This window comes from Ictalurus furcatus, chromosome 28 (assembly GCF_023375685.1).
Source record: "Ictalurus furcatus strain D&B chromosome 28, Billie_1.0, whole genome shotgun sequence".
NCBI lineage: Eukaryota > Metazoa > Chordata > Actinopteri > Siluriformes > Ictaluridae > Ictalurus > Ictalurus furcatus.
This window is the reverse complement of record NC_071282.1, coordinates 13,076,410-13,102,181: the sequence shown is the minus strand read 5'-3', so window position 1 is coordinate 13,102,181 and position 25,772 is coordinate 13,076,410. Positions and strand designations below refer to the sequence as shown.

Genomic DNA, 25,772 nt, shown 5'->3' with positions numbered 1-25,772 from the left:
GCGTGCATATGTGACTCAAATACGCTTATGCAATCTTTCTAAAGCCGCAGCTGTGTGACACCAATATAGAATGGATTCTTTTTTTCTTATAATTTCTAAGGATTCAATGTGGCAAAATGAACAGATTAAGAAACCATAAAACAGGGGAGAGATAGATGGAGAGGAAGGGAGAGAGAAAGGGAATGAGAGAAAGAGAAAGAGAGAGAGAAAGGGAACGAGAGAAGGATATAGAGGCGGATCAGTAACTTCAAAGCAGAGCGACGGCATTCTGCAGGCTGGCGATGTTTATACTGCTGAGAGGAGTCGACATTCCTGCCTCTCGTTTTTCCATGGCATTCCGGGAGGATCACTCTCTCTGTCTCTCTCTCTCTCTCTCTCTCTCTCTCTCTCTCGCTCTCTCTCTCTCTCTCTGGCTGTATGCCATGGACCCTGCAACTGCTACCCTTTCACTCCATCCTCCCCTACTCTCATCTGTTCTTTTAAACCTCTCTCTCTCTCTCTCTCTCTCTCTCTCTCTCTCTCTCTCCCTTGTGACCAACAGGGTTAAAGGACTTTTGGATCACTCTGGGTGATAGCCCCATATACTCCATCCCCACTGCAGCAAGGGTTAGCTTAGGGTTACAAGGGTTACATGCAGTTGCAATCCAGCTCATGATTTCATTGGAATTCATCAACTGATGATGATATCTGCTTTGCATTTATAAACAGGGCTATGGTACATGTTATAGAACAATACATGTAATTAATAAGCTTGGTTAGCCTCTGAAGTTTTGGTTCTCTGGTTCTCTGGTTTCCTCCTACCTCCCAAAAACATTGGATGGGCTAACATAACTTACCCCTAGGCATGAATGAATATGTCATTGTGTTTGTGTACATGATGCCCTGCAATGAACTGGTGGCAGCGTTCCTGGGATAAGCTCCGGATCCACAGTGACCCTGATCGGGATAAAGTGGTTACTGAAAATGAGTGAGAGAGCGTGGTTTCTGATGCTGGTGCCATGATTTGAGTTTTCTAGGTTAGTATCCAAATGCTGCTGATTCTGGAACTCAGAACCAGTAAAGTCAGGTGATTGGAGGCAGCTCAATTTTAAAACCATGACAAGATTATTGTTGGAAAATGCAAGGAATTGGCAATCGCAAGGAACTACATGGAGCAAATATTCCCACGTAACTGATTCTATGCTTTCCTCTGAGCATCTTTAAAAGTCAACATCCATCCATCCATTTTCCATTCCACTTATCCTACACATGGTCGTGGGGACACCCTGGACGGGCACAACCGCACACTACAGACAATTCGCAAATGTCAATCAGCCTACAACGCATGTCTTTGGACTGGGGGAGGAAACTTGAGTACCCAGAGGAAATCCCTGAAGCACGTGGACAACATGCAAACTCTACACACACAGGGCAGAGGCAGGATTTAAACCCCAAACCCAGGAGGTACGAGGCAAATGTGCTAACCACTAAGCCACCGTGCCCTCAAACTTGTGCTGAAAGATTCTACTTTGGAAGATCAAATTTGTTCTCAATCAGAAGTAAAACTTATTTAAAAAAAAAAAAAACCCTTTCATGTCTTTTCATGTAAAATCTGATTATGTCTTAACAGAATAATAGGGATATATTATTTCTGATGTAATTATCTATACTGCTAAAGCATAACAGTGTAACTATTTGTGGTATACCATCATACCGCTATATGAACACACCCTTAAATGGAAGCACCCAAGAACTCCACCGCCTCCATAACCCTCTTAAAGAGTATCTGGTGCCACATGGATTTTTTTACTAGACTCACTTGTGCGCTGTTTGTTTATTGGCTTCTGACGTCTGCGATCCTATGGAAGGACCTTTTTTTAACGCTGTGGCCTCGGCTGGTAATCCGACGCGACTGACTGTATTTTGTTTGTCCTTGTGTGTATGGTTAAAATCCCAAAAAGAAGAAGTTTAGAAAGATAATGCCGTTGGGAAATGCTCTCAGACGTAAGGTTTGTTTCCCTCCGCTTGTGGGAAGTTTAGGTTGTAATTGGCTGCTTGTTTAGCTGTCCCTGTAATTGATTGGTGCTTAGGGATCATGTGGCGTGCGTTGTCATGGCACCGGTTTGTATGAACCGGCCATGTTTACGCTCTGAAAAGAAACAACAATAAAACGTCCTTCCTTGATGTGGCCTTTTAAAAGTGTATGTTTATATGCGTGTGTCCACATGTACGATGACTCCATTTCTCCTTGGTGAGTTTTAGCAACAGGACGTAGAGAAATAACAACAGGAAGTGAGAGAAATAAAAGGCAGAGCATTCTTTCATTTGCAAATGGCGTTTCACGTCTGTTTCCCACTGCAAAATGCTACCTTCTTTCATTTTTCCAGGAGAATTCCATCACAACTAGCGTCCTAAAGCTGCATTATGCATTATATCACACGAATATGTAAAAGCTGTCGGCACTGATTTTTGGATATTCATTCGGAATTGTGAGCTCAGGAAGATAGCGGGATCTCCCCAACGTGAGAGCTGATCGTTTTCCTTAGTGCCCACTTTCCAAACATTAGCATTAGCGCTCAACGTTAACTCGCTGGATGGTGTTCTCGAGTAACCCCATTTGCAGCTGAAACAACAGAGTTTTCATCACTGAAGTTCCCCAAGAGGTTTGACACTATGCAAAACTCATTATTCTGGCCCCTGATGGAATGTTGACATGAGCCTGAATTGGAATAAGCGTATGTGTGTGTGTGTGTGTGAGTGAGTTAGTGCTGGTGGACCGGGTGTCTCTTTCATAGAAGAAATGAAAAACGTGTGACGTGGGGGTAGCGGGTGCATCGCAATGTGGGTACGGGTCAGTGTGGCGCCATCACAGGAGTGTAGGGGCTGATGTGTGTGTGTGTGTGTGTGTGTGTGTGTGTGTGTCTGGGTGGCGAGAGAAAGACAGATAGACTGCTCCTCTGCAATCTCAAGTGGCAAAGTTCCAGTCATCTCTTTTTGTCCACGGATCCTACGAGTAGTGAAAGGCAAGCCAATGAGGCGCACACGCAGACTGGAAAATAACAGTGAGGGTTACAGCCTGATCCATCCACAAAAGCTAGAAGATGACAGGAGTTTCACCCAAACACACACACACACACACACACGCTAATGAAAGCTATGAAACCTCTTAAGAGGGGTGATGAGTGATGGGTGTTTATGGCTTCGTTCACATAACAGGGTAAAATCAGGTTTCTTGCAAATAACCAAAAGTAAGTGCGCAAATCGGATTTGTTTGTACAGACTGTGGTCACAGTCCTTGCACATTCACAATGGTTGTTATAGTAACGATGATAGGGAGAGTTAGCTAGTTAGCCTGCTACCCACACCGATGGTGCGTCTCATCTCAGTCAGCTCACTAGATCGTGCATCAGTATATCGTCGACACGAGTTCGGGACCATGGCTCACTACACACTGGGATACTGGTGGATAGGGTGGTTCGACGCATTCCAACACGAAGCACACTTACCGGTACCTCCCTGACGTTCATTCTTTTCTTATAACATCATATCACAACATGTTTTATTCTTCTTATACTAAAGCAATTTGCCAATATTGACTGTTTTATTTATTTAAGAATGGCATGGCATACTTGTGAATCCATTTGTAGTAATGTTTAATGTTGTGGAATATCTGCAAAGCAAGTTATTTCTTGTTATCACTTATGGCTGTTTCGCACTAATGGTCAGGGCAGAGAGGAATAGCTAGTTACGCTCGTTCTAGTTTATTTTAGCCACGGCATTGTCAGTCTCCCACCTCAGAATTTGTCTTTCTTATATTATTTTTCTCATTGTTCTGTCACACAATGAGAAATGGAGCGACTCCTGATGGGCACATCGCAGACTGGCAATTAGGAGACCTAAAAATGCTTCTTTTTTTAAAAAAAAAAAAAAAACAGCTAGAGAGGGAAAGGGAAGCTGGAATTGGGACATGGCTAGTGTAACAGTGAAAATGAGAGGAATCAATGAAAGAGAAACGAACATTGAAGTAAGAAGGCCTGCTCCTGTTAGCACGGAGGAAGCTTCTATTTATCCTCGCGTTTGAAATGGAGATCACACCATGGATTTCCTGGTCAAGCGTTATTGACATGGAGGTTAATTACATTCTACAGTGTGACTGTTGATTCTTTCTGGGTCAGGAGTCAGAGGTCAATCAATATCCTCAACTTTTAGCCTTTTAGTCATGAGTAGACTTCCTTACTACTCATGTTAAAGCCGGAGAGGAAGAGCGAGGCACTATAAGGACCATCCTCTGAATGTATGTGGTCTGTTTTCGTGTGTGTGTGTGTGTGTGTGTGTGTGTGTGTGTGTGTGTGTGTGTGTGTGTGTTTATGCTGTTTCACTTTCACATAGGGATTCTGGCAGGCCATGGGTGCAGTAAAGCATATCTGTGGTCTGTCCCTGTCTGACAAACGTGTGTGAGTGTGTATGCCCAAAAGAATAGTACCCCCTCTGCTGGGTACCGTATGTGTAGCAGTTAGATGTCGTAAGATATACCTGTATAACTGGGCCATTGTAGTGCAACTGCACTGGTAAACGCTACAGTTATATAAATGTAGAACTTATAAGTTATAATTACATGCACTGCACTTTTTTTTTTTTTACATTTAAAATACTTTTGGCGTGAAAGAAAAGTGAAACAAATCAGTGTCACCATGTCGCCTGACCAAAGGTACGAACAATATATTTTTTTCATAAACAATAAAATATATTTTTGATCATTTATTCTATACATAATATATATAAACTCTAATACAATTAAAATCACAGTTTTAGTAGAATATGAAAAAAAGGAAAAAAGTGTATTCCCTGATTTTTTAATTTTTTTTTTTTTTTTTCTCAGTGGTATTAACCAAATAGAGACTGGCCCTTTAAAAATGCAAGAAAAACTTATTATTATTATAAAAAATATATATATTAAATCAGGAAGAACAAATATTAAGAGGCCACAGTAAGTCAAACTTAAGTCTCATATTTAGTTTTAAAAAAAGCTCTTAGTTTAAAATGTCACCATATTAGTGTCAATGGTGTTACTCATTATAAATCCTTTTATTTTCATATTATGGCATTTATAAAATATAAATATAGTTTTTTTTTTAATGGTCTGTGGCCTTTATGTGAAAAGGATTAAAGCAAGAAGAACCAATTCTGAGAGTCCAGAGTAAGTCAAACTGTCTGATATTTAGTTAAGACAGTTTACTTGTAGCTCTTAGTTAAAAATGCTATGCTGCATTGGTGTCATTGGTGTTACTCTTTCACATTTACAAAATGAAAAATGGATCCATTAAAGTCTATTCAAGCCTTTACCGGTGCTGCACCGTAACTGATCCACAACATAACATTTAAAAACATATTCTAGCAGTTTCTCAAACCAGATAATATAATATATTCATGCTCCAGGGATATCCATCCATTTTCTGTAGTGCTTATCCTACACAGGGCCATGTGGAGCCTGGAGATTATCCATGGACGAGGTGCCAACCCATTGCAGGACACAATCACACACACATACACACAAACTCACACACTATGGACAATTTGGAAATGCCATTAACCTTACAACACATGTCTTTGGACTGGGGGAGGAAACCGGAGTACCAGGACGAAACCCCCAAAGCACGGGAAAGAACATGCAAACTCTGCACACACAGGGCGGACCCCTAAACCTGGATGAGCAAGGAAAACTTCCTAAACAGATACACACCAGATACAGTGACCCATGCAAAGAAGATATTGATATAAGTTGGTGATTTAGGGTTGTACATTTAGCATCCTGAGAATGGATATTTATACAGGTCCACCCCTGGTAGGAGAATTTAATACTCATAACAACTATTCATATAAGTATTTATATTGAACTACTCCTGATACTTTGGACTGACCCAGGATCAGATGTATGACCTACATACATCAGTAAGCATTACCTTCACCCACATCTCAAGCAGATCCAGTAATTGAGCTAATCAGTAAGACTGTCCAGCAGAATAAAGGCAAAGAAGACTGAGAATAGAAGACCGTTTAACCCCAAGCATTATTGGGTTACAGTTGAACATCTAAAAAGTTCTGTAATTTTTGCAGTTAAGGTTCAGTAATTTGCTGCTAATGGGGTATCCTCTGGCTCTGCATGCAAAGTTATTTAACATACTTCTCAGTGGGTGAGATTACAGAGGCTTCCTTTCTGTCTAACCTGATACGCCCCTCCCTGGCCTGCTGCTTCGCTTCTCGGAAACTGCCACAATACCTCCAAATCCTCCTCAATGACTCCACAGACAATCCGACGTCTCTCTCCCTCTCTCACCATCTCTCTCTCTCTCTCACCCTCTCTCTCTCTTTTTCTCGGGTTGTGCAGTAATTGCGCCGCAGTCATTATGGTATCAATTTCTCGGCAGATTGTGCGTTTTTTCCTCCCTCACTTCTCCGTCTCAGTGGATGGGGTACTAAAGGATGGAGGCGAAATGTGACTCCATTGCTGTTTTGACAGCAGCAGTGCTGTAATGTCCTTAATTTCTCTCTGAACACACACACACACACACACAAACACACACACACAAACTCTGTCTTGTTTATTCGAAACACACCTTGTACCAGTTTTAATGCTCTATCTGGAAGCAGGTTTGAATCCCCAGACTTCAAGAATGCCTCCACATTGCGATTTTAAAAAAAAAATCAAAAAGGTCCATGTCAGTGCAGCAGTAACGACTGAGGAATATTTCAATCTAATTATTAGTTGCTGGCTAGTTTTACAGCATTTTACAGCATTGTCAGGACTTAAGACTTTAATAAACACGCGCATTCAGAACGTACGCATGTTTCTATGAGTGAATCTGAGTGGGGCGTCTTTGTGTTCTTTGACTGTAGTGATGGAAAAACACTTAGCGTGTCTTATTTTGTCATTGCTGATAAGTTGGTAAACACAAGATAATAGCCAGGATTTTGATAGCTATCAAGAAAACAGCAGCTAAGCCAAGTGCTAGCATGGAGGAATTCTGTGCTTTGAAAGCGATCTAATTTGAAATCCCCTGTTGCGTGTCTCCTGCGGTTACAATTTTTTCAGAATTATTTTTTCAAAGAAAATCTTTTGGAAAATCTCTGGGAAGTATACGAATAAATTCTTAAACATTGTATTTTATTATCCTTGAAATATTGGCCTATGGCTGACTCACCAGAGATGTTGAAGGACGTCCATAATTAGGTGGTCTGACCTGATTTAAATGGATATACTCTTTGTCAGTTCTAGATTTGGGATAATGTTTGGTTCCAGACTGCAATAGGCACCTTGTCTATGTCTTTGCAAAGACCCAGTGGGAACTTTCACTCTGGACAAAATCTAGGCATTAAAAACATCTCTTATAATAAAAAATAAGAAGAAGAAACCCAACTTTAGTCACAAATCCGCTGACTATTTCCATGAAGACAGCTAAGTTTATGAACTGAATATGTTTTCCTTCACAGCGTATTTGATTTGATTTGCCACATGCAGAACCACTTACACCAAGAACTACCATGCTGCTGCACTTGTACTTGGATGGACATTGTGGTTAGGGCCTCTGAGAATTTGGTAAATAATAAAGGACTTTTTTAAGGTGAACTTTTCTGCACATGCAGCATCACAGAGCAGCTGAATGCACTTGGAGGAAACTCTTTAGCAGAGTTTTACAGATGCCCAGAATTAGCCAGTGTCAACGGACAGGAGAGTAATGCCATGCTTCCCACCCAGCGAGCAGGACCAATTCTAATCTCATGCATGGTCAGGATCAATCTCCTACAATCTCCCAATGCCTGTCTTCTGAAATGCTCGTATGCAACAGTTAGCACCTGTCTTACCAAGAAAACAAGCCCACGATGTGTTTCACAGAGACGTGAGTGTTTGTGTGTGAAAGAGAAGCTTGGCAGGATTCTGTAGAGCATAACAGTGCTGTTTGGATTAGATGCGCTGAGCGAAGTCTCACAGACATACACACAGATGCACATACGCACACAGTGAGAGAGACAGTTGTCACGGGAAACTTGGTTGGAACAACACTCCGGCTGCTGGCCAAGTATTTTGGTGCTGTTGGAAAGAGCAGAGAGAGAGCGAGCGAGAGAGAGAGAGGTCTGGGCGCGGGATTTGGGGAACGGAATTCTTTCCTGACACATACTAGACTTGGCTGAGTCTCTGGCCCTCAGGGGGTGAAGCCTTTGAAATGGGGATAAAGGGCCTCCCTGACCCTAGTTTCCTGTCAGTCACATCTCGAACCCCCTCCTCTTGTTAAAATGCTCAAACTGCCTCCACCACCATATATGTTTTATGTATAAAGTTATTCATTTGACTAAATGAATAAAAGACAAACAGTGATATCTATGTCCGTGTGCATGCTGGATTTGATCAATTTCATTGTGAAGCATGGAAGTGGCCAATTTGTCAGAGAGACAACATTTGTAACCTCAGAAACAGAAGCCTTTGGAGAAGCCCTTTCCATCTGTGAGCTTTGAATGGAAGTAAATTGAAGGGTGGAGGATGATCTAAGGCCTAGGGGATGGAGAAATAGACAGATCAAGGACGACAAAGCCAATGACTCTTGCATCTTGGCTGAATTGGCAGCACATGAACTGGCCCCAGTGCTGGCACAGGACAAAAGGAGACCCGTAGGGCAAAACTGGGAGGGGGAAAAAAATTATTGACTTCTCACCACAGCCACTATTTATTTTTCCCTGCTCTCTGCACTGCTGTTTGTTTTTGAGGCTGTCAGGACTTTTTTTTTTGTTCTATTTTTAGTTGGCCAACTATGGCGGCGGCGGAATGCTTTTAATCGCGAGTACAAAGGAGCAGGATGGGGACATCTCATCCACTCTCCAGCAGAGACAGACAGCCATAACTGACCAATGTCAACATTCAGGCTGTCAACATTCTGGGTGGTGGCTGTATGCACATCTTGATTTGGATTCCCTGTTGAAATCACGATTGTGATTTTCAGTTCTCAGGCCTTCTGCTTGTAATGCCTTCTCAAAGAAACTCTGAGATCATGATTCTGGATCATTCTCAAGTTCACTTGATGTTACGCAATAAAGATAATGGTGAGCTTTGAAATGGACTCCTAACCGAGTCTCCATTTGGATGATTAAGGCCTCTGTCTTTAGGAGACGCCTAACAAATATCACTCTTTCCACAAGTCCTGAATTTGTGCTCCTTGTTAAAATTGAGACTATAATTTTGAGTTTCCTGACCCCTTTGCTTTTTGGCTTTATGAAACCTTACAGAAGATGTGTCTCACTGGATCAGGCTACTGGTTCTGGTTCTGGGGTTCTGGGGTTCATCATGGGGTTGTGTTTGAGTCTATTTGACTGTAAGTGAAATTGGCATGTTGTGCAATAGAGAGAATGATTGGCTTTGTAAAGGACACATTCACATGGTCTTCACTTGAATGTTCAAGGCCCCTGCATTTGGGAGAAACTAATGAAAAATGGTTATTTCTTCAAGTCCTCATGAGAAAATGCAGCGTTATATATACTTTCTCTGAATTCGTTCAAACTCCAATCTAGTTGAGGAATCATTAGATCTTTTTCATTGAAAGGTCACACTTCTGTGTGCAAAAAAACCCACAAATGATTGGCAGCTGCTGAGAACTGAGACACATCCAGCTCTAAGTAATGAGAAGTACTGAACGCAGATGTTGCTGTAATACTTCTGAAATCTTCCTTAACCTTGAGAATTACTGCCCACAGATCTTAAATATATACTGTCATCTCCATGAACATACTCAGTGGATGATGATGGTGATGATGATGATGGTGATGGTGATGATGATGATGATGATGATGGTTATATAGTCACCGGGATTGGCTAGTCTCTTGTTTCTTGATTCATGACCATTCACACGTGTTCTTTGCTCATTTTATACTGGCTTTTCGGAATACATTACAGTCCAAATTCATGTGTGTATTGCAAATGTGTATTGCTGCTACTATAAATTCGTGCCAGTTCACAACACTCAGTTTGCTCCTCAGAAGGTTTGTATCACGGTTCAAGACATCCTTCTTTCCACCAGTTTCTCTTTTATTTCACCACTTCCTTCCACTTTTATAACCATTGCTGTATCGTCCACTGGTTCCATTGACAGTCAGTGGTTTCGCCCACCACTGATGTCATGCTAGGGCATTTTGGTTTTAAGGATTTCTGCCTGAGGTCAGGGGAACTCCCCTTGCTCTCCTCCTCATCCTTTGGCCTACCACAGTAGGCTGAGGGTAGCTAGGTTAAGCCCTGGTGAAGACTCCTTCCTGGAGTTTTTACAGAGGATTTAGAGGAGATTTATATTGCGTGGAAAGCACAGGATTCCATGGTGTTCCTTAAGGTGACTCATGCCAGGGTTAAGAATTATGGCTTTTTGGTGGAGCTTTATGTGATTTTTAATAGCATTTTGTGGTCACAGCCATTTAATCATCTCTCTAGACCGTTTAGGTTGATGTACAAGGCTCATCCTTTAGAAGATGGGTATGAATTAGCAAACACCAAAATTGACCTCAGATTTGCGAGAATTAGCGAGCAAAAACAGATCTCAGATTAGTGTGAATCAGAAAACACAATCTATTTCTAGCATGCCATAGGAAACTAGCATGACACAGCAAACACAATTTGATCTCAGATTAGCATGACACAGCAAACACAATTTGATCTCAGATTAGCATGAAATAGCCAACACCAAAACTAATAACAGATTAGCATGAATTAGCAAACACAATCTGATCTCAGATCATTGGTTTTCCTCTCATGTGACTGGTGGCCATGTTCTGTGTTCTTAAGGAGGTTAAGGTGGTCCCGGCTTCTCTGCTAGCCATTTGTAGAATATGATGACCAATTCAGTCTGTAACCTTCAGTTTGCTAGCTACTCAGTTAAATGTTTTTCTTTGTGTCTCCATAAAAACACAGAATTTGATTTCCTTGGATGTCCAGTCTGTTCAAAAGTATAAAACTTTCGTCACTGTATCTGTAGCTTGTTTTAATAGCAATTTAGGGATTGTGATATTTGACGCTTTTGTGTGTTAGATATAGCACCTGGCATTGTTATGATTTTTAAGTAGAGACTGCATTTGATCGGCTCTGAGAAGGTGGTTATTAATCAAACACACACCCTCAAAGAGCCATGTGTCACATTCTTTGCCATTAACCATTTGCAATTGTCTTACTGTCCTTGTGAGGACCGTCCATTGACATAATAATTAATGCAGCTAATTAATGCAAAGCGTACATTAAAATCTGGATATGTTTGGTTAGTTATGTTTCCTAGTTTTTATTGATATGTTGGTAGTCTACACAGTTCACTTTTGTATTTTGCATTTGTTTGGTACATAATTAAATACCACCCCTTCTTTCTCTCTCTCTCTCTCTCTCTCTCTCTCTCTCTCTCTCTCTCTCTCTCTTTTTCTCTGTAGTCTCACCCGCTGTCTCTGTGTAACACCAGTGAGGATGAGCGGCAAGAAAATGCCTTCATCAGCATTGTTAAGCTGGAGAGTCCAGAGAGCAAAGTGCCACAGTGCCTGCCACTTCTGGAGAAGGTAAGACCATGCATACCTACCCATCCTCACACACACACACACACACACACACACACACATGCTCCCACCCACCTCCAGTAGTGCAGATATACTGTAGGGAACTTTTGTGTTTGCTCACTGATAAAGCACATGGTGGTATCGAGCTGGCATGGACTGATCGAGGTACCCACAGGGAACAGAAAGCAGATCTCTGTGTGTGTGTGTGTGTGTGTGTGTGTGTGTGTGTGTGTGTGTGTGTGCGCATGTGTGTACAAGTACATTCCAGTGTGAGGAAAGACAGAATGAGCAAAGTCTGAACACAAGTACTATGTTAAATAGAACCTTCTGAAATTACTATCTATCTATCTATCTATCTATCTATCTATCTATCTATCTATCTATCTATCTGTCTGTCTGTCTGTCTGTCTGTCTGTCTGTCTGTCTATATTTTATCATTTTTAAATATTTGATATTTTTACACACAAATTCCAAGTTGGTCAGTTGCACTTTCTCAAAAATAAATAAATAAAGAAATTAATAATAATAATAATAATAATAATAATAGTAGTAGTAGTAGTAGTAGTAGTAGTAGTAGTAAAAGAAAAATAAACAAATAAAAAATATGGAAGGATTGATGAAGTAAAGTTTCCCATAGTCATTTGGTGTGTGTTTCATTTATCTGTGTGTGTGTGTGTGTGTGTGTGTGTGTGTGTGTGCATTTGGAGGGAATTGGTGACTGTACATCAGGATTTCCCATAGTGTATTTCACATGCAGATTTACACTGGAATAATTAGTTGAAATGGACTGAAGTATGAATGAAAGTCATAATCTCTGGAATGAAACAGCACTTTACTGGGACTAGACTAAGGTTCTTTTCAAACTTACATTTGTTCCAGACTCTGGATCTGTTTTTGAGCCCTGAGCGGTCCAGAGAACTGATCCCTAGTCCTCTTGAAAACGTCGGTCTGGGGCTCGCTTTAGCCGAACTGCTCAAAGCTTGGCATGTTACTTGCTGTTTTCAAGTTTTGTGATGGTGAGGAAGCGGTTGCTATGGAGGAAATGGAATATATAAAATATACTTAGCAAAAAAAGAAACGTCCCTTTCTCAGGAGACTGTATTTTATAGATAATTTTGTAAAATCCAAATAAGCTTTACAGATCTTTATAGGAAATGGTTTTAACAATGTTTTTCATGCTTGTTCAATGAACCATAAACAATTGCACATACACCTGTGGAACAGTCCTTAAGACACGAAGTTTACAGACTGTAGGCAATTAAGGTCACAGTTACAATAACTTAGGACAATAAAAAGACCTTTCTACTGACTCTGAAAAACACCAGAAGAAAGATGCCTAGGGTTCCTGCTCACCTGCGTGAACATGCCATAGTCCTGCTGCAGGGAGGCATGAGGACTGCAGATGTGGCCAGAGCAATAAACTGCAACATCTGTAATGTAAGACGCCTAAGACAGTGCTACATGGAGACAGGAAGGACAGCTGATCGTCCTTGCAGTGGAAAATTACATGTAACCGTGTGTCCCCCCCAGACGTGATCGAGAATCGCAAATGCCTTGATGGAAGAGTGGAGTAACATCTCACAGCAAGAACTGATACTCACTGTTACTCTTAATATGCCCCCCCCCCCCCTTTGTTCAGGGACTCATTATTCCATTTCTGTTCATCAAATGTCTGTGAAACTTGTTCAGTTTATGTCTCAGCTGTTGAATGTTTCTATGATAATACCAATATTTACACATGTTAAAAAATTTGCTGGAAATAAAAGCAGATGAATGTGAGAGGACGTTTCTTTTTTTGCCGAGTATATATATATATATATATATATATATATATATATATATATATATAAAGCCAGACTTAGGACTGGAGCATTATAATTAGATTGCCTTTGAAGTGTGAGCGCTTTCACTGAACGCATCGTGACAAACACACGCCTCTAAAAACTAAAAATACAAAAGGTAGTTCTGGTCCACTAATTTGATTGGACAAGTGGTATTCCTAGAGTGCTTATAATGTTTCGCTGAGTCCCACTGAAACTGCAACTACAGTGCTGTGAAAAGGTACATTTTTATTTATTGAGGCAAAAAAGTTGTCCAACACCTATGTAATGCACAACTAGCCGTGGATTATCCCTCTTATACCATGGTCACTTGCCAGCATTGACAAGTTAAAGATATTACTGATGTTTGCAGCACAAAATTTGACTGAAAAGATCAAAATAACGGTTAATTTCTTTTAGTTATTTAATTGTTAGCTCTAGAGTTCTGAGAGAGAGAGAGAGAGAGATTTCTACTAATAATAAAGCTGTGAGTTTAACTACTGTATGCAAGTGTTACTATGGTTACAGTTGTTTACAGGCAGCTCATTAATTTAGAACGGTGATTTAAACTGATTGGAACTACCTGAGCATTATACACACCTTCCAGCCAATCAGAATCGAGTATTCAGACAGACCATGGTATAAATGGAATTATGTAATGGATTCATTGTTTGGAAGGAATTCGTCAGCGATTATGAGCCCTGCACCAAACAAGCGCAGAACTGGTCCTGAGTGTGGACTCGAGTATTCGGGTCTAATGTGAAAACACCATAACACAACTGTTTGTAAACAGAAGCAAAGATTGGAGATTAAAGCAGAAGTTTAAAGTTGGAAACTTGGGATGAGGACAAACTCTTCTACCTGCCACAGCAAACATAACCAACATATATATATATATATATATATATCATATAACTATATATATATAGTTCAGAAATAGTAGTCATTTTTTCTAAATGATGGAATGAACCCATCTTTTGAACTATGCTACACTTCTCTCAGAAAACAGCTCGGAGTAGTCTCGTCCAACGGCGCTGTCCTCGGAATGAGAGGAGCTCCAAATATTTACGCCAAGGAACTCATCGTCGCTCATGTAATCCAAACATCCCCTTGGGTTCAGTTTTCGGAGATATATCTCTCTTAACGAACAAGTAAGATGTTTATACGTCCTGCGGCATTGTAATTATTAGCGCTAGCCTTGAACCAAGAGCACCGAAATCGTTTTCTTTCTCCTTTTTCTTGCCTTGCACTAGGCCGAAGCTTAACGCGCAAAACTGTTCTTTTTTTAATTCCTTTCTTTATAAAAGCAAGGAAGGATGAGTGTGTTTGGAGTTTAGCCCCATGTCTGGACTTGCAGGCCCTTGATTCGATGCTTTTGTCTCTTTTAAAGATGCGGCAGTGCTTCATTGAGCCATTTCTAATCCTGTTTACTTTTGAGATGGAAATAAGGAACGAAAGGCAAGCCTAAAGTATGTATGTGTGTGTATGAGAATGTGTGTGTGTGTGTGTGTGAAAGAGAAAGGGAGTGTTTAAAGTTTGTGTTTGTAAGGGTTGGGAGTTGTGGTTTGATGGAGGGTTTACGGACGTTTTGTTTGGGGCTATTATTGGATGTGCTTAGATCATAGTATTTACTGAGAACAATGCAAACATCATTTTGTGTACGTGTGTATGAGAGACCAGTTGAGTTTTTTTGACGTTATTAATTTGTATATGTGTGTATCTATGCATCTGTAAACGAAGTACAGAAGAAGCTTTTCAGCAAAGTATATCCACCCTGGCAGTATACACTTGAAGCTTTTTTCCATATTTTTCTCCAAGGAAAAAGAGTGGATATCGTGTATTAACGCACTGTATCAATATTTATATTCATAAAGTTATGTAAGTAAGCTCACATGCAGAGCGCTTAAGCCTTCTCAATTATTCTATTGCTGCATCGGCGCAACATCAGCATTCGGTCACTTATATTCTAGTGCATATTATATTATCCTGAAAACCTTGATCAAATATGGAGTGCAGAAAAATCTCATCGTGACATTTCAGTGTACACAACCACAACTGAACACACCTCCCCATGTCAACCAATCGACGTTTGCCAGAAGGCTAGTTGACGCACAAAGAGTCCTACGACATATTTTCGTTTTGGAGGCCTGGACATCAACCCATCTCTGGATGCCACGCTTACAAACCCCTATCTGCGTCATAATGCAAATACACCTAAAGACAGACGCGTAAACCAGCTTATACGTGCTATATCCTGCTTTTGTCGCTCATTCCTGTCAATAGAGGACTTTTCGCCACTCCCTGTGCATTCTTCTGCTGTCTGTCTATACGCCCTGATTGAAATTTTCCCTTTTTTCAGCTTACGTCAACAATGCCTTGATGTGCCAGCTCGGATATGCATACATCAGTCATGTGGAAATGCAAAGACGAACATCTCAAAAAGTCTGAACACGCTCTGTGGAGAAATCGAGAAGTCGCAACTAGATTCCGGCATACTGAATGCTTTATGTACAGGTGGAACGGTATAAAAAGTTGTCACAGCACGACAGCTGTACAACACATCACAGTATATTGAATCTTTTATGGTTTATGATTCAGAGCATGGGTTACTGTCAGTGCAGAATTTTGCTGGTTCTCCACGTGTCCGCATGGGTTTCCTCCAGGTTCTCCGGTTTCCTTCCACCTATGAAAAGCATTTCCCATTGGGTGGATTGGCAAGTCTAAATTGCCCCTTGGTATAAACGATTGTATACGTGTGTGCATGGGGCCCTGTGATCGGCTGGTATCCCATCCAGGTCGTATTCCTACCTCACGCCAAGCGTTCCTGGATCTATGGTGACTCTGAAGAGGATAAAGCTATTTCTGAAAATGAGTGAATGAGTGAATAGTACTAATAGTAGTAATAGCACAAGTGTTATTAGTTTAGGGAAACATCTAGAATGTTATTTTAGGAGACACAATGTTTGCTTAGTGGTTAGCACATTTGCCTCACACCTCCGAGGTTGGGGGCTCGAATTCTGCCTCTGCTGTTTGTACACAGAACTTGCATGTTCTCCCCATGCTCTCGAGGGTTTCCTCCAGGTACTCCAGTTTCCTCCCCCAGCCCAAAGGCATGTGTTGTAGGCTGATTGGCATTTCCAAATTGTCTGTAGAGTGTGAATGTGTGTGTGTGTGTGTGTGTGTGTATGTGTGTGTGATTGTGCCCTGCGACGGGTTGACAACCTGTCCAGGGTGTCCCCTGCCTTATGCCCCGAGTTCCTTGGGATAGGCTCCAGGCTCCCGCGTGACCCCGTGTAGGATAAGCAGCCCAGAAAATGGATGGATGGAATTCTTTCTTCAGAATTCTGCCTCATTCACACCTGGCATTAATGTGTGTCCTGGGTGATCCAAAAGCGCTAATCACAAATTTGGAAAGAGTCAAATGCATCACGAAGACACGCTTTGATTTGATCACTCAAACCACATTCGATGGTGGTCTGGGACGCACATGGCCACATCACATTTGTAGTGTGGACGCAAATATGTCTCGGTGCATCCTGCACAGCAATGAAACACCCCCTGATTCACCATGTAACGATTGCGAGACTGTTTGGAAATCATGCTGAACTGATGATAACTCTATAACCGCTATCCACTGATAATTCTCTGCTGCACTTCTAGCACACACCTATATAGCATTCTTCTGGGTCTTGTGGCTAAAACAACAGAAACGGAAGCAGCTGGCTTTCTTCATGGTCTCACCTACATTTATTTATATGTTTCGTTAGCTGACCGTGTGTGAAACAGCCCATACGTGTACATAAAACAGGATTCGCGGGACAGCATCTCAGCTGCCCACTCGAGTGATCAAATCACTCATGACGGATGTTAATACCAGGTGTGAACAAGGCCTTAAAGGAGCACTTTGTCATTTTTAGAGTCCTGCTGCCTGTGAACTGAATTGCAATTACAACTAGATCGGAACATTTCCTGAAGAAAATGTGAGTGGTGCTTGCCCTGGCAAAACCGCGACGGGGGGGGGACAATACTTTCGACAGCCACCCACGTACGACGCCAATACTTTTGAGAACCGGACAGACAGGGCACCGGTACTTTTTAGAGCCGGACGGATAGGGCGCCGGTACCGTCAGAGCCGATCGCGTAGGGCGCCAATACTTTCGAGAGCTGGCCAGATAGGGCGCCAATTCTTTTGAGAGCCAATTACAATTAAAACACTGACATGCCTTCCCCTTCCCAACATTTTGCTGAAACACACACGGAGTACATACAGAATGAGAACAAACACAGCCGAGCTCAGTTCTGCCACCTATCCATTGCATGGCACTATTGCAAATCAGCAGGCATTCTTAAGTATCCTTTAAATGATATAATTATTTATAGGTCTAGAAACACTTTTAAAAAATGACAAACTGCCCCTTTAAGAAGCCTCGTTATTTAGGGTCCCCATACAATTCCTGGTCTTTTTGATCCGCCACGGCCAACTTTCAGCCCCATTCATGTCACCTTTTCTCCAACATAACCCCTCCTCCTCCTCGAGGGCCTCTCTGTTTGTTCCTTTTTCGTGGACGAGCGCTTTTTAAAAACACTTAATGGTTCCTCTTGAAGGCACGTTCTAGACGGAGGAAGGAGGCGTGTTGAAGTGGGGAAGATGTTCCCGTCCATTTGGCACATGCGCTGGGGCTGTTTTTGTCTTGAAGGAATGGCTGAGAGAACCACAAATGTTTGCAAATTAGGAATGATACAATCAAAAAGTAACACTGTTTAAAGTAAGGCACCGCTTGGTTGTTGATTCATAATGTTGCCAGAATGTGTTGAAGTCATTCAGTATTTAATGGAAAAACATGCATGTGCTAGTACATGCTGTCTCTATTTCTGTCTCGGCCGTCCCATATGTCCTGAGGTTTTTTCAATCAGATGGTATCACTATGGCGTAGGCCACTCGATAAAAGGCACAAGAATGGCGGTCTTTGTGGAAGGGCCCCTGCATATCCCTTCATCCGAGAAAGAGAGATAGATTTCCTTATGATGGAGGAAAGAATGTGGAGGAAGTGGTCAGCTTTTCATATAAAGACAGGCAAGAGCATTCTTGTGGTGTTTGTTTATGCATGTATAGGCTTTGGGTGATTGTGTGTGGTATGTGGGTGCATATATTTTTTGTGTAAGAGACCCAAGCATATGGTTGTAAGAGACCCAAACAACAGTATGGTTGTAACATGTCTGTGTGTGTGTGTGTGTGTGTGTGTGTGTGTGTGTGTGTGTTTGGGAGTGTGTATAAAAGAGTGTGTTTCGGGCGGTCTCCAAGCAACAGCAAACACAGTTGTCATGGATTCCAGCGGCGCATCTGCTGTGTTTGAAGTCCAAGGCCAGTGTGGCTTGGTTTGATAAGTCTTATGTTGTCATCACTCACTCCCACACTCCCACACACACACACACATACACACATACACATACACACATACACATATAGTACAGCGGATTCCCGTGTGAATGGGCTACAACTCACACAGACTGGGACATGGACAGGGAAAGCTAACTCACATGGCTACAAAGAGGAATATCTGACAGTTTATGTCCTTGTGGGGACATTTGACTGGTCCCCACATGGAAAACTGTTTGCTTTTTGTTTTTGTTTTGTTTTTACTCTACACAAGCCAAAAGGTTTCGCTGCATTAATAAGAATGTCAGTGGAAGGTCCTCAGAAAGATAGCATGAGGGGGGAGACCAAATGTCCCCACAAGGATAGGAATATCTGAAAAATATAGACCTTGTGGGGACATTTGTCTGGTCCCCATAAAGAGAACTCTGGCATTAATAGCTGCTGCAAAAGACTTGCCAGTGGAAGACCCTTACAAGTATAATAAGAAAAATATCTGTCTGTGTGTGATCTGTGAGCTGTGTGTGTGCTCCTAACCCTACTGTAGGCTCAGAAAGACCTACCCACTAATAAGAACTATTTTTAGTTCTTCATACTTATTATTTTTTAAAAAAATAATTCAAACTGTGACAAATCGTTTTGCAGATGAATCTTTGTTTAAAATGAAAATATATTTGAATATCGTTGCTTGGACATAGGAAATGTTGTATGTTTATTGAGTTGACTGTCCATCCGAGATTCTCATTAACGTAATATCTTATGAAGTGGATAAATGTTTGTAGGATTTATATGGAATTATTATTGTGACCAGGAGATGAATTGATTCGATTTTAGAATTGATCCAAACAGGGTCACGGTCACAGTAAGGTCAAACGCCTAAGATAGTTTTTCATTAGCAACAAGAAGGACTAGACTTTGGCGTGCGTTAAGTTCATTTATGATTAACTCTGTAACTTGAGGTTTTGTAAAGGGCACTGTCACATTAGAAAGTTAGCTACATAAATTAAACAAAGAGCTTAGTCTTTTGGCACTGTAAATTGCTAAGAATTGGCCAAGTTGTCGCAAAGTGTCACGATAGCAAAACAAAATAACTTCTTCATCTCAGTTGTGTTTGTTATTTTGTTATATTAGGACCAGTGAAGGCTGGTTGTGATATGGGATGGTAGGGGCAATACTAACACATGTACTGTAATAGCTCACAGTTACAAAGATATGGTTGCAAACTATTACAGTACGCATGCACATAAAAACGCACCCATTTACTGACAGATTGACAGCTCCCTAATTTTTCAAATGTTTCAGGACTATAGTGCGTTGCTGTCCACATGGTAGAGGTTAATTCTTGGCTACTTTTGCCGTTGGCCAGCGCTTTCATTCAAAGCAAAAACCACAAAATGTACAGTTCTTTCATTTCTTTTTCTCCGCAATTTGTACTTTGGACAATATGAGCTTAGTCTTATGACATCCAGTCTGGAAAAGCAGATGATCGAGTACGTAATCCACCTCGTTCATATTCATTATTGTATTTCATTTTATATACACTGCTGATGACATGGTATGGATGTGTCATGGAAGCGGGCTTAAAAATAACCCAAATGCAGACCAGATTTGGGAGGAGTTTCCATCCATCCATCCTTCCATCCATCTTCCATATGATTATCCTACACAGGGTCACGGGGAACCTGGAGCCTATCCCAGGAAACAAGGCGGGGGGCCAACCCATCACATGGCACAATCATACACACATTCACACACTATGGACAGTTTGGCAGTGCTTCAATCAATCAGCCTACACACATGTCTTTGTACTGCGGGAGGAAAATGGAGTAGCTGGAGGAAACCTCCGAAGCATGGGGAGACCATGCAAGCTCCGCACACATAGGACGGAGGCGAGAATCAAACCTGCATGCCCTTAGATGGTTATTACACCTCAGTCAGGACCCTACCATATGTGTTTTCAGTATCATAATGACCTTCAGGAAAGATTTTGCTGACCTTCTACCAATTTTTATCCTCATTAGAACATAAGAAGCTGATCCTAGAAAAAAAAATTTTTAAATCCATAAAAAAGGCCAACAAGTTGCATATTCTCAATTCTCGTTCTGTTTAGCCTCTCAGCAGTGATTCCTGCCACCTTTTCCTTCTGCTCCTTGTGTAACCAACACGCCCACACTCTCACCCAGCCTCTTTCATTAGCGAAAAAGAACGCGCCACGCAAAAGGGTGTAACATGACCCGCGGGTGTCTCCCTTTCCGGGTTCACTGACCGGTCATACAGCTGCCTGTGTTTAAGGTCAGCATACGCCAGAATGCAATTTCTTTTAACATTACAAAAATTGCTTAGAGTTTGAACACGTTTTATGATATTTGTATAATATTGCATTTAAAATTGTAACATGATTAAACAAGCAACTGGTTTGAGTAATTTACAGTTAACAATCATGTTTTTCAAGCCTTTAAGAGAGCAGTATTATGGGAATGCCCTTCCCATGAAAGAAATGCGCTTCAGATTTGTCCAAACTATAAAACAACTTTCTTTATTCTGAAGGAACAGTCTTTACCTCGCAGCTGTAAAGTTGGGGTTATGGTTTCCCAAAGGTTTTGTGGAGTCCAGGTTTGATCAGAATACACAACTGTCCAGCTATATTAGTAACACATAAACTCATGTTCTTCTCTCTGAAAAGGTCTTATCTCCAAAGACATGACTTGTACAATCAAGCAATTTTTGAAGGACTTATTATTTTTTTATTATTATTTAAATACTGCTTTATAGACAATAACGTAAAGTAATGTGTTTCTACATAATATTTTATTGTCTGGCCCAACAACTGCCATTAAGCTTTACTGGAAAGAAAAAAAAAAAAGATCTTAGCAAGTGAAAATATCGTGAATATGTGCAAATTTATCTATTTCTTATACCACATCGCTGTTGAATTCTCGATTCTGATTGGCTAACAGATGTTCTGAGGTGTGTAATTATTTTTCAGTAAATGCACAGTAAAAGTAGTTCCAGTCAGGTCTTGACCGCATTACAGTTCCATATCACTTTGCGAAGTGAACTGAAATAACAGAAAGGTTAAGCTACCGTCCACCACAGCACACAAATCTAACAACAAATAAAATGACAGAAAACTATGATTTTCCAGAAATATGTATGGAATAATTGACGACGGGCCGGTTTATTAAAAAAAAGAATAATGCGCACCGGAGGTGGTAATGCGGCCACGAGGCGAAGCAGAGGCTTGAGCCATTGATTTGCAGTTATTGGAGCGAGAGCAAGAAAAAAGAAAGAGAGCGTGAGAGAGCACGTGTGATAATCCTGTGAACAAGAATCAATACTTATTTATTCATTCGTTGTATTTTCTGCAGTTGTAAAAATGAAAAACCCTGTGAACAAGTACTCTTATTGTTATTTATTTATGTGTTCTATTTTTTTATTCAACATGAAATTAAAAAAGTGAACTCTCTCTCTCTCTCTCTCTCTCTCTCTCTCTCTCCCTCCAATAACTGCATATCAATGGCCCGAGCCTTTGATCATTACTAGTTTTAAAATGACGTTTTGGAATTAGCAGTGGAGGCTTGAGATGGGATGCGTAATAAATTAGTTCCACACATATGAGCGTTTTAAAGACAAAAAACCTGACAAATGTCTTGAAATAAAACATCTGAACAATGTCTTGAGGTGTAGTAACTGTGGTATAAGCGGAATAATTGACTCCGGTCCATCGAATTATTAGAAAATAATGAACACCCAAGGCATTACCACCTCGGCGTATGTATTATTTTCTAATAATTCAAAGGCCCATCGTCAATTATTCCTCACTTATTATGAGATTATTAGAAATCTATGATTATATTATTCAGCCTGATTTGAGATGCTTTCACACATTTCAAGCTTAAAGTCCCCATGAAATCAAAATTGAAGTTTTGTGGCTTTTAGTATGAACGCGTCAGCCTTAAGGTTATCTATAAGCCAGTGTGCTCCAAAACAACGACAAAATTCGTATTTAGAAGGTATATGCATTCAAAATTTCAGTCTCTCTCTACCACTGATACGGATCAATGGTTTTGATGACATCATTCTGCACTTCAGCATCTCGTCAGATTTTCTGTCCAATCAAATGCTCTCTAGAATCTGACGTGTCCTGCCCCCAAAAATCACCTTGCAGAAGTTGACGTTGTTGAATGAGAGAAATCATATCCGCAAGCCTGGGTAGTAAACGTGTCTTTGTGGCTGTTTGAATGTGTGCGTTTTATTCAGCTCTAAGTTGGTTAAGAAGAAAATGGCTTGAATTCATTCAGCCAGCTCACAGCTTTGTGACAGGCATTTTCCCGGGCTGTGAGCTAAGCTAAACGCTGTTGAAAAAGGGGGAGGAGCCACTCGATATGTCCCGCCCTGACTTCCAATTTCAGTGGAAATTATGTCAAGACATTGAATAACGCTACATATTTCAAAGCACTTCCTAGGGACTTTAACATTATTCTAGAAATAAATTATTCTAGAAAATGTCTAGAAATGGGTTTAATAATCGTATATAATCTCATAATAAGAAATATTAGATTAGATTGACTGCTTTCAACATATTTTTCACTTGTTAAGATGTCTTTTTTTGAAGTATTCCATTCTAAGTGAGTTTGGAGTAAATTGGTCTTCTGTTTTATTTTCCTCAGTATAGGAAACGTTTTATGTATGTGGCAATCACACATACTCTACAGATCTGGTGTTTAGAGGTTAGGTTAGAAAAATGCTGGAGTATTCCTTCAACTAGTCAGGTTTATTCCTGAATGAAATCTGAGTAATGCACTATAAAACCGGATAGTTCATTTAACTCAAAAAATTTGAGGAAACTGGGTGCACGGTGGCTTAGTGGTTAGCACGTTCGCCTCACACCTCCAGGGTTGGGGGTTCGATTCACACCTGTGTGTGCGGAGCTTGCATGTTCTCCCCGTGCTGCGGGGGTTTCCTCCACGTACTCCGGTTTCCTCCCCCAGTCCAAAGACATGCATGGTAGGCTGATTGGCGAGTCCAAAGTGTCTGTAGTGTATGAATGGGTGAGTGTGTGTGTGAGTGTGCCCTGCGATGGACTGGCACCTTGTCCAGGGTGTACCCCGCCTTGTGCCCCATGCTCCCTGGGATAGGCTCCAGGTTCCCCGTGACCCTGAAAAGGATAAGCAGTATAGAAGATGGATGGATGGATGGAATTTGAGGAAACTAATTACTTCAACATTTTTAAGTTTATAAATCAATTTCTTTAAGCCAAATACACTTACATATAGCACAAATTGTACTCAAACTTTGTAATTTAAAATTCATTTTTGTTATATTTAAGTGTGCTTGGCTTAAAGAAATTGATTCATCAACTTATAAATTTTGAGGTAATTAGTTTCCTCAGATTTTTTGAGTTAAATGAACTTATCCGGTTTTACAGTGTGCCGTTTCTGCTACTGACTTTCTGGTTGTGGAAAAATCCTACTTGGGACTCATTTGGACTTGGGACCCATTTTATAGTTATAGGGTTCTACATACAATAAAATCTTTAGGGTTCCCTCAAACTATTGAGGGTGCGAAATGTGATAGATTTCTTTCTAATAGTGTATAGTATGGCTTTACTAATATACCTAGCCAGTTTGAGTTGTATTGTGAAGGAAAACGCTTTTACGAAGAAGCTGTTATTCGTGAAGCTTGTCCGTGCTTGATTACGCTGTGTGCGCCCACCCTTACGACAACAAGACGAAGAAAGAGTGTGGTGTAATGTGAGCGGTACAGTGATTTGAGGGATTGTGAAAGTTGTGTAGTGTGTACTTAGCATTAGCGGCACATTGTGTGTTCCGAGCTGTTCCTTTGTCCGTTCTCAGAGGAATAAAGGCCGCTTTAAACATTGCAGATTGGAGGACAATACGCCGCATGCTTCAAAGTTCCTTTATCCACGGGGACTCCACATTCCTGGCTTTGTGGCCCCACTTGCTTACAAAACGGAGAGGCTGGTATGCAGCATGCCACTCAGGTGTGGTCTGGGCCCTCTCGCTTTCGGGTTCTGAGGGAAAATCAGAAAAGCAAATATTTCCTGTGTGTGCGCATGTGTTCGTTGAGATGTTCGGCTTTGCTTGAGGTGAGGAGTGATCGAGTGAACGAAGAGTGATTGATGGAATTAGTATAGGAATGAAGGCAAAAGGTCAGAAGTGTTGGTACAAAAAGAGTCAAGAAGATGTGTTTTGTATGAGTGGGCTTTTTTTTTTTCTGCATGTCTTTTTATAGTCTCTAATTCCATCCAGCCGTCTATTTTCCAAACCGCTTATCCTACACAGGTTCACACGGGAGCCTGGAGCCAATCCCAGAGAACTCAGGCCACAAGGTGAGGGACATCCCGGATGGGGTTCGTCTATAATTAAAGTTCCCAATTTACTGTTAACTTAAAATGAATTTTTAAAAAAATATGACCCTGTGTCAGTGCCCTTGAACTTTGACTCTCCTCAGTGTCCTCATTTGCTTCGCTTTCCAATTACAGCTTGTCTGACCTCCCCTTTCCCAAGAGTTCAGCTTTCCTTTATGACCTTTGACTTCCAGCTCAGAGATCATGGCTAAGTATAATGACTTTGGTCATTCTTGGTGTTCAAGGGAAATCAGGGAATCAAAGATAACATGCAGCACAGCATTCACACACCCAGACAGTGTTCAAACAAGATAGTAGGTGGAGTGTAAATCTGAAAAGTTTTTTTTTTTTTAAATTAAATCTGAACCCTACCACTATGCCCTTGGAAAAAAAAAAAAAACAGTGGCAGAAATACCAGGGCTGTAAGCAGGTCATAAATAAACACTGTAAATGCGTCAAGTCAACGGGCTTTATTGTCATTTCAACCATATACATTGAAACCCAACAACGTTCCTCCAGGACCATGGAGCTACATAAAACAACACATGAGACCAAGAGAGATCATGAGATCAAGCAGCATGGTCTTTCTTTTTGCCGCAATCTTCATATCTGAGTGTGTTTTCACCTCCACATAAAAATTAGAAACTTTTCTGTTGCTTCTGCAGGA

At 41.0% G+C, this 25,772-nt stretch overlaps 1 protein-coding gene and 1 long non-coding RNA gene across 4 annotated transcripts in view; one reads left to right on the top strand and one right to left on the bottom strand.

Moving 5' to 3' along the window:
- The window catches only part of LOC128603925 (E3 ubiquitin-protein ligase RNF43), a 114,910-nt gene that overhangs the window by 55,848 nt on the left and 33,290 nt on the right, over positions 1-25,772 (top strand). For both annotated transcript variants that reach the window (XM_053618709.1, XM_053618708.1), the window contains exon 2: positions 11,422-11,544. In XM_053618709.1, coding sequence (XP_053474684.1) covers positions 11,422-11,544 — 123 coding nt within the window. The remainder of the gene's footprint in view (positions 1-11,421; positions 11,545-25,772) is intronic.
- LOC128603927 (uncharacterized) lies at positions 15,200-19,013 on the bottom strand. 2 transcript variants are annotated; one of them, XR_008385105.1, is made up of 4 exons: positions 16,356-19,013; positions 16,170-16,223; positions 15,972-16,044; positions 15,200-15,816 (listed from the first exon to the last, which is right to left on the bottom strand). It is a non-coding gene; the product is annotated as an uncharacterized LOC128603927 (long non-coding RNA). The 2 variants fall into 2 exon arrangements; XR_008385104.1 differs by having other exon boundaries at positions 15,200-16,044.